The sequence below is a fragment of the Phragmites australis genome, chromosome 6, assembly GCF_958298935.1.
Source record: "Phragmites australis chromosome 6, lpPhrAust1.1, whole genome shotgun sequence".
Classification (NCBI taxonomy): Eukaryota; Viridiplantae; Streptophyta; class Magnoliopsida; order Poales; family Poaceae; genus Phragmites; species Phragmites australis.
The window spans coordinates 10,818,081-10,834,741 of NC_084926.1; the positions used below are offsets into that span (position 1 = coordinate 10,818,081).

At 43.1% G+C, this 16,661-nt stretch overlaps 1 protein-coding gene across 1 annotated transcript; it reads right to left on the reverse strand.

Annotated features, from left to right (window-relative positions):
- Positions 1 to 8,994: 8,994 nt before the first annotated feature.
- LOC133922944 (SNF2 domain-containing protein CLASSY 4-like) lies at positions 8,995 to 16,407 on the reverse strand. Its single transcript, XM_062368450.1, has 5 exons — positions 15,213 to 16,407; positions 14,242 to 15,011; positions 11,003 to 11,155; positions 9,057 to 10,921; positions 8,995 to 9,001 (listed from the first exon to the last, which is right to left on the reverse strand). The coding sequence occupies exons 1-5, from the start codon at positions 16,405 to 16,407 to the stop codon at positions 8,995 to 8,997; spliced, it is 3,990 nt and encodes a 1,329-aa protein (XP_062224434.1).
- Positions 16,408 to 16,661: the final 254 nt, after the last annotated feature.

Below are 16,661 nucleotides of genomic sequence, written 5' to 3' on the forward strand. Positions count from 1 at the left end.
TCCTTCTCATACTTATCGGGATCCTTTTCCCTATCCCTTTTGCAAAGCCCCGACTTGCCTTTATACTCAATTGGCTTTCTTCCAAGGTCAAATTGATTTGTCATGTAACGAGCAGAACGCAGTTTCAAAGCTGCTATTGAAGTGTGCCCCTGTTGCTCAGGAGGCACAACTTCTTCCTCATTCTCATCTTGTCTTCTTGATCCGGAGGCCACTGCCTTACCTTTTCCTCTTCACGCTCCCTTTTCTTTCTTGGCTGGCATGGCACCACCACGAGCCACATTGGTCGTTTGAGCCAACTCATCAATGCAGATATCACTTTATTGTGAAGCCCGAACCTTCCGAATGACTTTTCAGACTCTATGCTGCACATGTTCACTTCCACCTCCACTGCCACTACCTCCTCCATTCGAATCAAGCTGTTGCGATGGATCATCCCTTTGAACTTGAAGGATCATACTGAGCCTTTGTTCTCCTTTGATAAGTTTGAGTATCAACCTTCTCATGCCCCATCTCATACTATCCTAAGAGACACAAGGATGATATGATTGAGATAGGAAAAATATTGAACAAGATTTGAAAGAGAAGAACAAGATCTAGATGAACAGGGTTTGGATAAGCCGGAACTTCTGGGTTCAACTCGGAACTTTCGGATTGCCCGACTTAGGGCAAGAGTTTAGGGTATGAAAGATTTATCCAATGGAATTGCAAACCCTTTTGAGACAACATTATATGACAAATAAGGAGCTAGTTCACCAAAGGAAATTGACTCAAAAGATCTACATTGAGAGATCAGGAAGAACGGTCTTGAGATGTACCTTGGAGAGCAACCGATGATCCCAAAGATGATCCAAATGGTAGCCTGGAGTATCCGACCTAGGTAGGGATACTTTGGGCGAAGATCATGAGGTTTTGAGGGAGGAAACCAAAGATCTTTGGAGGGGCACTTATGGAAGAGAGAGAGAGAGAGAGAGAGAGAGAGAGAGAGAGAACGGTGCAGAGAAAAGAACAAAGATGGGTGGAGTCAAGGTTTACGCTTGGGAAGGGGGTTAAAGACTCCAAAACTCAGAACTTCCAGGTGGAACCTGGAACTTCCAGGTTGAGATATGAACAAAACCGAGAGGGGTCACCCAAAGGGGAACTCGGAATATCCGAATGAACTGACAGAATTCGAAACTTTCGAGTTCCGGAGGATGACAAAACTAATTTTGAGTTGAGATTTGATTTGGAACTTAAAGGGATTTGATAGTTGGATGAGTAAGAAGTTTTACTACATGTGATTGGCCAACAATCAATAACACATAACAATGATCACAAGTAGCAAAATATAATCATAAGATCAAAGAATCAAATCTTTTTTGGAAAATACCACTTAAAAGGAGATTTTCACAAACTTCTAGCTATCAAAACTACTAAACTAAATCAATCAATTGAATGAAACATATCAAGCCACGTTGCGAGAATCTAGGATATTTAGCTCACTTCTCAATTCGCAAAACCATTTCTCGTCTAGTGGCTTGGTGAGGATATTAGCTAGCTATTTTTCGGTTCTCACATGGTGAATGTTGATATCCCCTTTGGTTGAGTGGTCTCTCAAGAAATGGTGTCAGATATCAATATATTTAGTTCTTGAGTGTAGCATATGATTGTTGGTTATTTTTATGACACTCTCATTGTCACATAAAAGTTAAACTTTGGTCATGTTGCAGCCATAGTCTCTCCGGGTTTGTCTCATCCAAAGTAGTTAAACGCAACAAGAACCTGTGGCAACATACGGGACCTTGGCGGTGGATATGGCTATAGAGTTTTGTTTCTTTGAGGACCAAAAGACTAAGGATCTACCCAAGAATTGGTAAGTCCCCGAGGTGCTCTTCCTATCCACTTTACAACCGGTATAATTGGAATTCGAATAGCCGATTAAGTCAAAGGTTGAACCTTTAGGATACCATAAGCCAAGGTAAAGTGTATGAACCAAATATCTAAGAATTCTCTTAATGACCATTAAATGACACTCTTTTGGAGCGGCTTGAAATCTTGCACACAAGCACACACTAAGCATAATATCGGGTATAGATATACAATGGTAAAGTAAATATCCAATCATGGAGTGATATACCTTTTGATCCACGGCCTTTCCTTCTTCATTTAGGTCGAGATGTACATTGACTTGTATGGGAGTATTGATAGGCTTGGCATTCTCCATTTCAAAGTTATTGAACATATAAATGATGTACTTTGTTTGACATATGAATGTTCCTTCCTTGAGTTATTTGATTTGAAATCCAAGGAATAACTTCAACTCCCCCATCATTGATATCTCAAACCTCTTCGTCATATTCTTACTAAATTCTTCACATAACTTTTTATTAGTAGAGCAAAATATAATATCGTTGACATATATTTAGCAAACACAAATAATTATCAATATTTTTAGTGAAGAGAGTAGAATCAGTTTTGCCTATTTCAAAGCCCTTTTTGATGAGAAAATCCCTAGTGCATTCATAACATGCTCTAGGTGCTTGCTTAAACTCATAGAGCGACTTATGGAGTTTATACATATGGTTGGGGAACTTGGGGTCTTCAAATTCAGATGGTTGCTCTACATACACCAATTCGAAGATTGGTCCATTGAGAAATGCACAATTCACGTCCATTTGGTCTAGCTTGAAATCATGGTGAGTAGCGTAAGCAGGTAATATACGAATTGACTCAAGCCTAACTACGGAAGCAAAAGTCTCAGAAAAATCCAAACATTCTATTTGTGTGAAGTCTTGAGCAACTAACCGTGCTTTGTTTCTTGTCACGATCCCATTCTCATCTTGTTTGTTGTGAACGACCCATTTGGTGCCAATCACATTTTGATTGGGTCTTTCCACTAAGGAACAAACTTCATTCCTCTTAAAGTTATTGAGCTCTTCTCATAAATTTCTTGAATATGGTTTGTGTTTTACTTTTATCATGCAAAAAGAATATTCAAGTAAAATGAGAAAAACCATCGACAATACCTAAGCCATATTTGTTACCACTAATGCTTATGTAGGCAATTGCTCCAAACAAATCCATGTGAAGAAGCTCCAATAGCCTTGTGGTCGTCATAATATTTTTGACGGCGTGAGAAGCTCTAACTTTTTCCCCGCTTGACATGTACTACCAATTCTATCTTTCTCAAAAGAAATATTTGTTAGTCCTAAGATGTGATCCCCTTTAGAAGTTTAGACAAGTTTCTCATGCCAACATGAGCTAGTCGACAGTGCCATAGACAACCCATACTAGACTTAGCAATCAAACAAATCTTAGGTCTTACTTCATCCGTTGAAAAATCAACAAGATAAAGCTTGCCCTTCAAACGATCAGTGAAAACTATTGAGGAGTCCTCCTTTCTAGAGATGGTCACGCCCTCATTAGTAAAAAAATAATTATAACACATCTCACAAAGTTGTAACAATAGACAACAAATTGTAGCTAAGAGATTTGACTAACAAAACATTAGAGATAGGATGGTCATTTGAGACAACATTTTATCTAAACCAATGACCTCTCATTTCCCATCATCACTAAATACATTTTTATTTTCATGTGGTCTTCTATTTTCTAAAAATGATGAGAACATGCTCTTCTCTTCGATCATATGATTTATGCATCCAATATCAAGCACCTAATTTGATCCACTGGAGGAGTATGCCTATAAAACAAATTTAGCTTTTGTTTAAGGTACCCAAATTTATTTTGGGTCCTTTCATGTTAGTCACAAGGACTTTTGGCACCCACATTTTCCTTTTCACAATGTGGTTCTTTGTGCGAGCACCAACATATAGAGCAATCACTTTACCAAGGTGGTTTTTCTTTAAAACATAAGAGGCATAAAATGTAGCTTGTGGTGCATGGCCTATGGGTTGCTTGGCTTGTATAATGGAATCAACTTGCTTGCTTCCTTTGATGAATTTGAGCACCTCGTGCCATTTACCACCACATGCTCATTTGGCTTGCTTGTATACATATCAAACTCAAACCATCTCTTTTGCTTGTTGTCTTTGACCTCCATGGTCTTGTATAGAGCATCCTTAGATTTGTATATCTTGATACACCTATACTTGATCAAAATATTTAACATCTCATTTTCCTTTTGTAATGCTTGCAAATATTGAGCATTAGTGGCACAAGTATTGATACCAACATTATAGCAACGAAAGCAACCTTGACTAGTGGAAGCATTAGAGAGCAATGTTGCATCATTAGAGGAGGAAGTGCTATTCTTAAGGGCATCAAATTACACTTCAAGAGCTTTATGAGTTTTATCCAAACAATTGACATTCTTTTGAAGTGCGATATTGCTACCCTCTAGACTAGCAATAGATTCATTAGCCAATCTTAATTGTTTGGTCAACTCCTCAATATTCTCCTTCTCTTTAGTAAGGAGCTTCTTAAGTTTAAGGTTTCTCATCTTTTACAAGGATGAGCAAGTACTCTGGATTCTTGAGAATCTCTTCTTGACTCTCTATTATTTCCATTAGTTCTTTTATTTTAGACATGATATTTTTACTTAGACTTTTTAGCAAGGATTCACAACCACTATCACTATCTCTATCACTATATATGAGCTTGGGTTATGATTTTACCTTGCGCCCTTTTGCCATAGATACTTGGGAGTGTCGTCGTCGCTCATGTAACTAAAAATTGAGCTTGTCGGTGGAGTGGAGCAGATGGCAATGGTGGTGACCCCTTTATCATTGGAGTCAGAGTCGGAGTTGGAGTCTCACTCCTCTCTGATGTGAGCTTGACCCAAATATACCTTCTTATGAGTTTTGTCCTTGTCCTTTTTGTAAGGCTTTCCCTTCTTCTTTTCCTTATCCTTGTTCTTCTCTTGTTAGGATACTCGGCGATGAAGTGGGCAACCTCGCCACACTCATAGCAAGCCTTTCTTGTACTTGCTATAATCACCCTTCTTCATAAATTTCTTAAACTTTCTTACAAAGAAAGCAATTTCTTCATCATCAGAGCTCTCTTTTTCACTTTGCATTGATCCCTTCAATGCAACATCTTTAGTCTTGGAGGTTGAGCTTTACTTGACAAGATTTTTTACTTCATTTTCTGCCTTTTTCATAAGCTCATGAGCAAGAATTCTTCCAAGCACATCACTTGGAGTGAGTCTCTTGTAATCTCTTCTTTCGTAGATGAGTGTTACCAAGGTGGTATTCCTTGCTGCGAAATCTCTCAATAATATTCTTACCACTTTGTGGTCATCTAGCTCTTCACTTCCAAGCCCTCTAATCGTATTCACTAGCACCATCATGTGGTCATACATTGCTTGAGGGGTTTTATCATCTCTATCACGAATCTTCTTAATTTCCCTTCAAGCAACTCTATCTTTGATTCTCTCACTCATGATGCCTTCATGTACAACTTGGAGTGTGTCCCATATCACTTTGACCTCCTCAAACCCATCCACCTTGTTGAACTCCTTAGGGCTCAAGGTAGTAAGCAACACGCTTGCGACTTATGCATTGTATTGGAGGTTTTGCTTTTTTTCGGGAGTGAGCTCTATGTCTTCATCCGGTAGTTCAAAACCTGTACACACAATCTTTCAAATACTTGAATAAAGAAATATTAGATACAATTTCATTTTGTGCCTCCACATAGTATAATGTGTGCCATCAAAATATGGCACACGCCCGAAACGCACGAAAATGTAAGAATGAGATACATTTAATTTATCATAATTAAAACTGATCTCAACTCCCTTGTTCTTGTGTCGCCTGATGTATCATCCTTAGGACTTTTGGGGCTTTTCAGACTCTTCTCGTTGGATGTGACATCTTCAAATTCCCCAAGCGGTGAAGGCTTGTAGGAGATTAAGCTCTGATATCAATTGAATGTTTGAGATGTCGTCTAGAGGGGGGTGAATAGGTGTTTTTAAAAAATAAAAACTTTACAGCGGATTAACAGAATTTGGAACTTCCATGTATTGGAAGTTCCGATTTCAACCCGGGCTTTCCGGATACAGAGAGCAAAATCGAAATAAAAGTACGCCTAAGCAAATTTAGTTGATTCTATGTGTTATCATATGTTTCTAGAGGTGGGTGAGTCCTTTCCACAAGTCACCTGCAGTCACAAACACAACCACGTAGATCGAGGCAAATTGCTCAAAAGTCAACTAGAACAAGAATGAACACAAAAAAGCAAAGGAGACAAAGATTTATTTTCTGAAGTTCGGATTCAACGATCCTACGTTGCTGTTGAGGTGCTTACAAAGAGTCTAGTCTCTTTCAACCCTTTTCCTCACCAAGCAACCATGAAGATAGAGCTTGGGCTTACTCAAAGTCCTCTTCCCTTGCGGAGGCGAGGACGAACCTTCAAAAACATCCCACGACACTCCACAAGCTTGGGTGGACAGAGGGTGAACCTCCAAGAGTAACAAATGCGATGTCGATGCGGCTTGACGATGAACTCAAGTGCTCAAAGATTGCAAAGTAGCTCACTAGCACTCAATTTGAATATCTCAATCCAACTCCCAAAATCTTGCAAGAGTTAAAACTAAAATGAGTGGGGAGAGCTCTAGAGGGGCTTTGAATGCACTCATTTCATAGTTGGTCAACAACAAATGCAAGGGGTGAGGGGGTATGTGTATCCAACCCTAAAAAACTAGCCGTTATAGCACTTTTTGCCTAAACCTAAAACTTCTGGGTCGAACCCAGAACTTCCGGGTTGACACTTGAACGCAGAACCGAGAGCCCTAGCCCAGATTCAATCCAGAGGTTCCGACTAGCCACCAGAATCCGGAAGTTCTGACCCAATCTGGAACTTCTGGGTTCAGACTTGAAGCCCAAACAGAGAACCTCAAACCGGTCCTCATCCGAAACATCCGGCTACTGGAACTTCCAGGTTTAACCCAGAACTTCCGGATTAGTTAGAAAAGCCACACCATGCACCCACTGCTCGGATTCTTATCCAGAGGTTTCGGCTTACCCGGAACTTCCGGGTTGCACCTGGGACATCCGAGTACACAGTAAGTTAGAACTTTCCGGTATTTGTGGAGTTATTTGTGTCTGTCAACTTGGTTTAAAAAAGGTACTTTGAGTACCAAAATATCTTCAAGTCTATATACACGTATCTCTCTTGATAGTATGTCAAACCTAAACTCAATTTCAAAAATAAAACAAATTTAAATCTATTGAGTGGGTGGATACCGCTTCTGTTTTTCTTTTTGAGGGTGTCTAGCGTCTTATTAATTCTCCATTAGACTAATACATGTTTATAAACTCATTAAACTTTATTACTCCCTTAATCGCTTGCTATCAATTAACCAAAAACTACATAGGGGTCTAGATGCACTTTCAGTAAGCATTGTGGGTTGATGGTAGTATTTGCTTGGGATCCTAAGGACCGGTTCATGGACATGTAAATCGACACAACAGTGCAACCACGAGGCTTATATGGATACGACATAGCTAATTAATTAGATGTTCTCCTTATTTTGTATGCACCAGTTGGCTATTGAGTGGTACAAGAGGAGACCTATGCAGTGGCACATAGATAAAGTATGTAAAACTGATATATCAGCCATGCTCACGATTAAGAGTGGGCTTATATTTCTTCATGATTAGTAGGGAATCTTGGATGGTTAGTTTTGGTAGTCGAGTGGTGGTGACCCGATGAGTTGGCAATTGGGTATGGAATACCTGGTGAGTTTGATAGTCAAATAGAATCCGTTGAGATATATCTTTTAAAATCTTGTTATCTCACATAGTAAATAGGATTACTATACATTTTTTAGTCCTAGATTATGATGTCATAGATACAGTAAATCTGAGTCAAGACTTTCTTGTCTCATACTCTCATGTCATACTTTTTCACACTTGTAGAGTACGATAATACTCACACTTGCTATTTACTATAAATATTACTCAATTAGAGAAGACTACGTGAAAATCAAAGAAGTTGAGGACTACAACGAAGACGAAATGTCTAGATCGTGTTGCCCTCAATCGATTGTTTATGGTGTGTCCTGAAGCTTTCGTTGGAATTTCCTTTTATTCTTCCACTACTATTTAATACTCTGATACTTATTTCAATAAAACTGTGATCATTCGATATAATATTACTTATCATAAATAATATCACTACATATATGATAAAACTGGCACTAATCCCCCCCCCCCCCAATATATATATCCTATTTAACCTTGTAAAATCTGATGTGACAATCTGGAAAGGTAAATAATGTGTCACGGTGATGCTTTTCGCTATTAGTTGCACACAATGAGAAACAATTCTGGGAATTAATCAAGTGATACGGTATAAAAGAACAAAAATGTACGATTTTGAGACTTCAGTTACCACAGTAGGACTGGTCAGTGGGTTTCGAGCGGTGGCGGCAGCTGCAGTCACCTATCCATTGTGCAAAGCCTCAGGAGGTGCTGAGGCCATGTCGTCCCCGTCTTTTGAAACACATCAGGGTACCCAGTACAAGATAAACTTCTGAGTTATCCCTTGCAATCTTTTTTTTTTAATATTGGAAGTACAACTTCGGGTCTCATCCGTTGCAAATATAGCTTAAAACATTAGGTCCAAGGACTTGAAACACAAGCGATCAGTCAAATTTCCTGGCAGCAACAGCGTCTTGATAGTTTGTCATCTGGTGTGTGTGTGGGGGGGGGGGGGGGGCTCTATCGTTCTCCTACTTCCATATTACTGGAGACGCTGAGATGCATTTTCCTTCTCCATCTCTCCAGCATCCCTAGGAAAAAAGTATCATTAGAACTGGCACTTCAAATACCCAGTTAAAGAACCGACATGCTGACCAACTAAAGTCTACTCCTTCCACACTCCTTCCACAAACAAATAAGGCATGATGCACTGCAGAGTATTACCAATATGCCTCTGCACTGCACATGCTATACTTACCAAGGATATGCACCTCCTTCCAGAAAATCATAAGCTTCAATTAAATAAACAAATATAGTAGGAACGGAGAAAATACAAACAACATATATAAAAAAGTCAGAACCTATTGCACAAACAATAAGATTACAAACATTATAATATCAGAATCTTCCACTTACTTGATTGATCCATCAGTTTGATTTTCAATGCGAATCTCTACAAACAATTCTTTGAGGTCTTCACGTGCAGTCATTGTTCCCAAAATCATGTCATTGAGTGTTGATTCTGGTGACATGTTGCATCCTCCAGGCTGCGGTTCATTTGAAAACAACATTTTGGACATGTGTTCCTTCTTCGCTTGTCTATTGTATTTCTCCATCTCCTTCGTGCCGTCTGCAATCAGATTGTACGTGTACACAATCTTCTTCTGGCCAATTCTGTAAGCTCGGCCGATTGCTTGCCTTCCGACGGAAGGGTTCCACACGACATCAAGGAGAACCACACGTGATGCCCCAACAAGTGTTATGCCCTCACAACAGGCCTTGGTTGATGCAAGCATTACCTTGGCCTCGCTCTTCATGTTATTGAAGGCCTCCATCATGGCTTGGCGATTTTTAACCAGGACATTTCCACTCATTTGCAGGATCTCTTTGTCTTCAGTCCAATTGAACTTTGTTTTCAGCTGTTCCATGATCAAGGACAATGGTTCAAGGTATTGGCTGAACACCAACACTCGCTCGTTTAGCACTTGACATAGATGGACAATCTCCAAAACGAACCTCGTCTTAACCCCTTCACAGGGATTCAACCGTAGACTCTCTAGCAAAGAATTGTCCACCAGAAATGCCTCTTTCTTAGACAGCTTTGCGCAGATGATGAGGGATGGGTGCACTGATGCAAGCGAGATCTTGTATTCTCCATCAAGAGTGCCCATTTCTGCAGTCTTCTCTATGATTGCGATGATTTCCTTCTGACGAGGAAGAGGGTTCAGAATCACAACGGTTTCTCTCAGTCCTGGGAGAGACTCCTCAAGGAAGTTACCCTTATGGATGTGCACAACTGGGTCCAGTTTTTTCTGGATTTTCTCTATGTTTGCCTTTGTGATGTTACTTAATCTTAAAGAGGTCCAGAAATCCTTGCCTTCGTCCTTCTCCAGAAGTATTGCATCCTTTGGCCTAACCAGGCACAGGGTGTTATAAAGCTCCTCAAAGTTGTTTTGGAATGGAGTCCCCGATAGAATTATTCGCTTTTCGGTGCGGACATTTGCAAGAACTTTCCAGATAAGACTCTTCTTGTTCCTTGGTGTGTGCCCTTCATCAAGGACAAGCAAGTCGGGTTTCTCAAGAAGCACCTTCCTCACCTTATGCCCATCCATGCCTCCATCATTCGCTAGCTTCCTGAAAAGCGAGTAGCTCACACCAATTATGCTAGTACCATTCATCCAAGACCCTAGCTTGACCAGTCGCCTATAATTTTGATTCATTTTATCTGTCAATAACCTCCGAGCAAATGTTCCATTCTTTTCAACCTGTTCTTGGATGATCTTGTCTTCACTCCAGTTGATCTCAGTGGAATTTAGAACATGAAATGGGACCTTCACCTTCCATTTTCTGAACTCCTGCTCCCATGTTGCCAGCATCGCCCTTGGAGCAATGATCACCGGCCTACTCTGCGGGAATTGCTCGAGGTAGGATTGAACAAATGTGATTGCTAGTCGGGTCTTGCCAGTCCCAGGGGCATGAGAAATCACACAGCCACCTCCAGTATCAATGTTCATGGTGCCCTTCAGCTGTTCAATTTGAGTACTTCCTGCCAATTTCTCCCACATGAATTTAAATGCATCCTGCTGGTGCGGGAACATGTCTTCCTTGACTCCAGGAATGAGATCCCAGACTGAACCAGCTTTGCGAGCACCAAAACTGCATGATCCTTCATTGTCATTCGATGCGAGCAAATCATTTTCTTCGAAAAGAGTGAGCATTTCCTTAAACATCGAGTCCAACTCAGGATTTATTGTCGGTTCCCTTTCTGAAGGAATTTTACCCTATTGGACGAGGAAAAACAATTTAATCATAATAAAGGGTTGGTGCGATCTAGGGAACATGTTGCAGCGAACAGTTCTTACCATAGAGGGCAGAACATATCTGACTTCAAGATCAACAACATTACAATGCTTGCACCAAACTCCTATTTGCTCATCAATAGTGAAATCATGCTTCCCATTTTTACATGAAGTTGCTTCCCCTGGAGGACCCTTTTGCCCATCAGTAATTTCACCCTGAACACAACAAACAATATTTGGATTATGGATCAAAATGGAGTAAATGTAAAATAAACAAGACTACATAAGTTCACATCAGTGGGATATCAGGCCTGTTTGAATTAAATTTCTGCATGGAACCAAGAGCAATCCAGTCCTGCAAAGTGTGAATGTGCAGGAGGAACCTAGGGACTGCATCTCTTTGTTTTGTTTAAAGGAGATTGAGTCTTAACTGTACCCATCTGTGGGGTATCAGGCATGTTTGAATTAAATTTCTGCATGGAACCAAGAGCAATCCAGTCCTGCAAGGTGTGAATGTGCCGGAGTGTTGGACTATTGTCTGATGCGGTGATGAGGATATTCCAACAAGGAGGAACCGATGAACTTGATCTCTTTGGTTTGTTTAAAGGAGATTGGGTCTTAACCGTACCTAAAGCTATTACTGAGGATATAATATTCTGTAATACCTTTTCTGTTCAAAGTAGGGAACATTTCTACAGTTTTCAAAGAATCTTACAACCAGTTCAACATGCTAACCAATTGCTAACGAAAACAAAAGATGATGGCTACCTTGACCCAAAACCAAGAATGTTATGTGCAAAGGTTATTGTCCATGTGCAGGAATTACTGTTCACACGCAGGAACAGTACCAGCGGCCGTGTATCGCGAATTATGTTATGGCAGGAGATCAAATCTTGATATTTAATTAAGAGATAAGCTTGGTAGAAGTTAGATTTGATTTGGATTATGAGATAGAGTTTGATTAGTTTCCAATTCAACTAAAGATAAATTATAAGTTGGGATTTGAAGTTGATTTAAGATTGTAATCTCCCCACTCTATATAAAGGGGCATCCGCGCATCATTGTAAGCAAGTAAGAAAATTAAATCTAGTTTCCAGTCTCATTCTCTAGTCTCCCCCAATGTGTTGTCTCCCCAATCTATATAGTCTAATCCCTCCCCTAGCAGCCAACGCCGTCCGGCTATCCTTCTGGCGGATGATTACCCTCGCATCTGGTATCGATACCAGGTTCTGAATCCAGCAAGGGTTCTATTGCTTTAGCAGTGGAAGGATCTACACCACCATAGCTGCTACCACAGCTCGAGGACGAGCTGTCTTACAATGAGGGATGAAGTTGTTATGTGCAAAGATTATTGTCCACATGCAGGAATTACTGTTCACGAACAGGAACAGTACTGACAGTCTTGTATCGCGAGTTATGTTATGGCAGGAGACCCAGACTTGCCATTTAATTAAAAGATAAGTTTAGCAGAAGTTAGATTTGATTTGGATTAGAAAATAGAGTTTGATTAGTTTCCAATTCAACTAGAGATAAATTAGATAAGTTAGGATTTAGAGTTATTTAGGATTGTAATCTCCTCTCTCTATATAAAGGGGCATTCACGCATCATTATAAGCAAGTAAGAAAAATAAATATAGTTTCCAGTCTCCTTCTCTAGTCTCCCATAATATGTTGTCTTCCCCTATGGTCTAATCCCTCACCTAGCAGCCGACGTTGTCTGGCTATCCTCATAGCAGATGATTACTCTAACAAAGAACTATAGAAAGTCATAGTGTCACTGACAAATACAAAACATTGTAGTAAAGTATCCCAATTTTTCTTAGCTAGCATATGCAGGTCTAAAAAGAAATTTACAGAAAAATTCAGTTATTGTAGGACGCAAATTTTCTTTCATATATAGGTTTGCCATTATCTCAAAATGAGTTAAATGTCAAAGATTAGGTTTGATTTATTCACCCTATGGACTGGAGACAGTTTGGATGGCAGTCAGTTTTTTATCCGTAGGTGCTAGATTAACTATCACAAAACTATTTAGTCAGGCATGCGAATCGATAATACTCAAGCCCTTTTGAGAAGGATATACTACTTTTAGGTCATAGTCACCAGAAATACGGGTCGATTGAGTTGAGGAACAGGGTCGCAGGACGCGGGTCGACATCTAGCAAAAATGTGGTACAAATGGGGTATATCTCCTCGGGACGATAAACTAACGATACAGAATGCGACCATGATTCATCCAGATCGATGACATGAGTTGATACCTTAATTACTTAATGCCTTATTCGACGATATAATAATTTCAGATGGAACGGGCTTAAGAGGGAGAGAGATTAATTGCTTTTGCACACTATTCACCGAGGGACCCACCCATCAGTTGCTCATCTCTCCTTCCCGTTCTGTCGCCGCAAGAGAGTGTCGCCATGCGGCCGGTCATGTGTGGGAGTGTGGCCTTATCTCCTCCCCGACCTCTCCTCTCTCTCACCCTTCCTCATTCACCCTCTCGCTCAGCACCACACTGAGCTCCATTTCCTCTCGCGTCGTGCCACCAACTCCACACGTCACTGGCCAAATCTGATGTGCCATCGCCATTTCCGTTGAGCCAAAGCCGCGATGACCCCGAAGAAAGGTCATGTGAGGCATCCTCGAGCGAATCTCGTCGGATCCCCCATCGAATCCCTACCTCCATTTTCCCATTGAGGACGAACCTCAACCTGTGCTCGAGAGATAGCTCTCCATCGGATATGCCACCTCCACCCCCTGGACGAGCTCGAGTCAGCGGCACTTTGCGATAGGGTGCTCCTTCTCGAGGCTCCTTCTCCACATGCTTTGCAGGCTCGGTGACATCATCCCCGCCGACTCCTTCGCCTTCCACATCAAGGAGACTTTCATTGCCACCTCCAACGGCACGGCTGGGGCGGGGCTCGGCTTCGCCGGGCTCGCTAGGAAGAAGGGCGTCGACCCATCACACATCTCAAGTCTCTCTCTCTCTCTCTGGGCGAACAGGACCCACGATCCGGGTCGTTCAATCCGGGGTCGTGGATCGCGGCATCGACCTTTAGATTGACATTATTCAATCCACCTTTGCGATGGCTTAGCAAAAGACACTTTTTCCCACTTATTTACTGACTATGAGTACCCATTAATGTCGAACTATTTGGCTATGTAGTGCTTGGCTAATTTTGTGAGAAATTCAAATGCACAAGAGACAACTATTCAAAACTAAATGCTGTTCATAAAACTGGAAATACCTTTATAAAAAAAGTATAAACTGAATGACTTTTACATAACAGAAGGTTACATACCACCTCACAGCCGTGAGAACCAATATCGATGGATTCCAAGGCAACGTCGAATTCCCTCCACAGTTCTTTCTGAAACTTACCATTTTCTGATTTCTCTACCACTTCGTCCTCGTCCCCAAACGAGAATACCACCGGCAAGCTGACGCCACTTTGTACATGTGCAGGATCAGAATCATCAGTATGGTTCTCCCATTCAGCAAACAAAGAGTTGAGTAGTTCATCATATGCAGCCTTGGCTCTAGATGCTCGACAGCGCTTCCTCAACTGAGCAATGTGCGCATTTTTTTTGAAGGAAAGATCATCCTGTGCATTGGATATGTTCATTGGTCCCTTTACATTTGGACCATTGCGTTTGACATGCCCTGGATTGGAACCATCATACCCTGGACTGGAACCAAGATAATTTTTGCAACCTTCCCTGACAGCCTGCTGATTGGATGCCCCCTTCGGCTTGCGAGAAGATCCCTCCCCGACATACCTTGCAAATGCTCTCTCCCTCTCAGAGTCATCACTACTGGCAATTGGTCCCTTGAACTGCCTCTTCTTTCTTGCTCTTATGCACTTCCTGCTGTGTTCCTCATACTCCTCACTTGATGACAGTAGCCCTCGCGGCTGCACCGGCGGTGGTATATCCTCTTCCGACTCCGATGTCGAGTCCCTCAGATCAATACAGTAAGGCTTGCTGTACGTTCCGCGCCTGAGCAATTTCTTGTCATTGCATTTTGTCTTTGATCGTGTCCGCCCTTCAATACCCTTGCCGATGGTTTTGTCTGGTTTATCGAGCAAAAATATCCCCTCAAATATCCTCCTCCTGAATGCTTGCGTGCCGTCGCCTCCTGACCTGACACTGCCACCAGCCATGGCGTTGCTAGGCGTGCATGGTTGCTCCTCCCGTGTTCCATCGAATTCCTCCTCCTCTTCTGATACCTCCTCCTCCTCCTCCTCATCATCATTCTCGACTTTTTCTTCACCTTCGTAGATGCTATGGCTGTCTTCTTGATTGCCACCTTCCTCGTCCAAATCCTTCTCCCCTACCTCCTCCTCCACCTTATCATCATCATCATCACCATCAGCAGCATCAGCAGAATCTTTGCCTTCTCTGCATTCATCCTCGCTATCACCATGGCCATCCTCCCTCTTCTCCCCCTCCGCATCCTCTTCCCGCTCACTATCTTGGGCAACTCCATCGTCACCTCCAGTGTCATCATCATCCACTTCCACTTCTTCTCCCCTCTCAGCCTGAACCTGCTCCCTGTCGTCAGACGCCACCCGAGCAGAACACGTAGCATATTGTACTCTCCCCTGCTGACGCGCTCGTGACCGGATCCTCGACCCGACCGTGGCGCCGACAAAGTTCACCGGCGCAGCACCGTGCTTCCTCTCGCCGCTTGATCTCGTACCCCCTCCAAGCCTCGCCTTGCTGGGAGCACCCCTAGATTCCTCGCTGGACACGAGAGCCTCCTTGGCCGAGCCAGAGAGCGACCGGTCACCTGCACATCCCCTGTCTGCCTCTCCGCTCTTCCAATTCTTCCTCTCCCTGGGGCTCCTGGCCTCATCGGCCAACCTTGCGGCGTCACGGCCAGCCCCTGGAGCGCCCGAATTCTGGGCGACCACGTGATGGCTGCGGCGCGCATCAGCCTTGTATTTGCCGGGGGACTCTCTCTTCCGCTTCCTCTTCGCGGTAGAACTACCTGGCGCTGCTGAATGAACCCGATTGCAGCCCAAATCGTCGAAAGGCTTTTCCTTGACGCGCCTCCCTCCATTGCCGCTCCCCTCGTTCATCAGGACTTTCTCAAGCTGCATCCCACCACGGAATTCACAATCGTCGTCTACGTCGCCGTCATCGTCGGAGATTTCGATGATATCTGCCTGAGGGCGGCCGGAGGGGCGGGCGGCGGCGACCGGCAGCCGCGAGGACGGGTAGCGGGGGTTTTGCGTCAGCGGCGAGATCGCCGCCAGCGCGCGCTCCCGCGCCCCCGGAACCTCCCGGTTGCGTCCCACGCCGTCGACGAGCTCCGGCTTGATGAGCTTGCGTCCCACGCCGCCGACGGAGATCGCGGCGCCCTCCTCCCGCGCGCAGCAGCGACCGCCTCCTCCTCTGCCGTCTTCGTCGCCGTCAAGGAATATGACCACGCGTGGGGATCCGGAACTAGGCGGCTCGGGCATCGCCGGCGGCTGGGAGACGCGGCGCGGCGCGAGGCGAGGCGAGGAGAGGGTTTATTTCCCGGTCGGGGGTGGGTCTCTGCGCGCGCGTAAATGGAAAGAACTCTTTTGATAGCTGTGGAACGGGAAAGGCCCTCGTGGTGCGATGGGCCCACCTGTCATTGACGTTGCAGGAAAGCAGTGGCTGGCTGAGCGAGTAGCAAGCGCAGAGCGACAGAGGGAAACGTTTTCTGTGCATGTGCGGGGTCACATGCACA

Excerpts from the sequence above, each read along its gene's own strand:
- LOC133922944 (XM_062368450.1), bottom strand. The coding sequence starts at position 16,407 with ATGCCCGAGCCGCCTAGTTCCGGATCCCCACGCGTGGTCATATTCCTT. Across the intron at positions 15,012-15,212 it reads CAGCCATAGCATCTACGAAG|ACAAAACCATCGGCAAGGGT; the intron begins GTGAAGAAAAAG and ends TCGATAAACCAG. Across the intron at positions 11,156-14,241 it reads GTTCTCACGGCTGTGAGGTG|GGTGAAATTACTGATGGGCA; the intron begins GTATGTAACCTT and ends TGTTGTGTTCAG.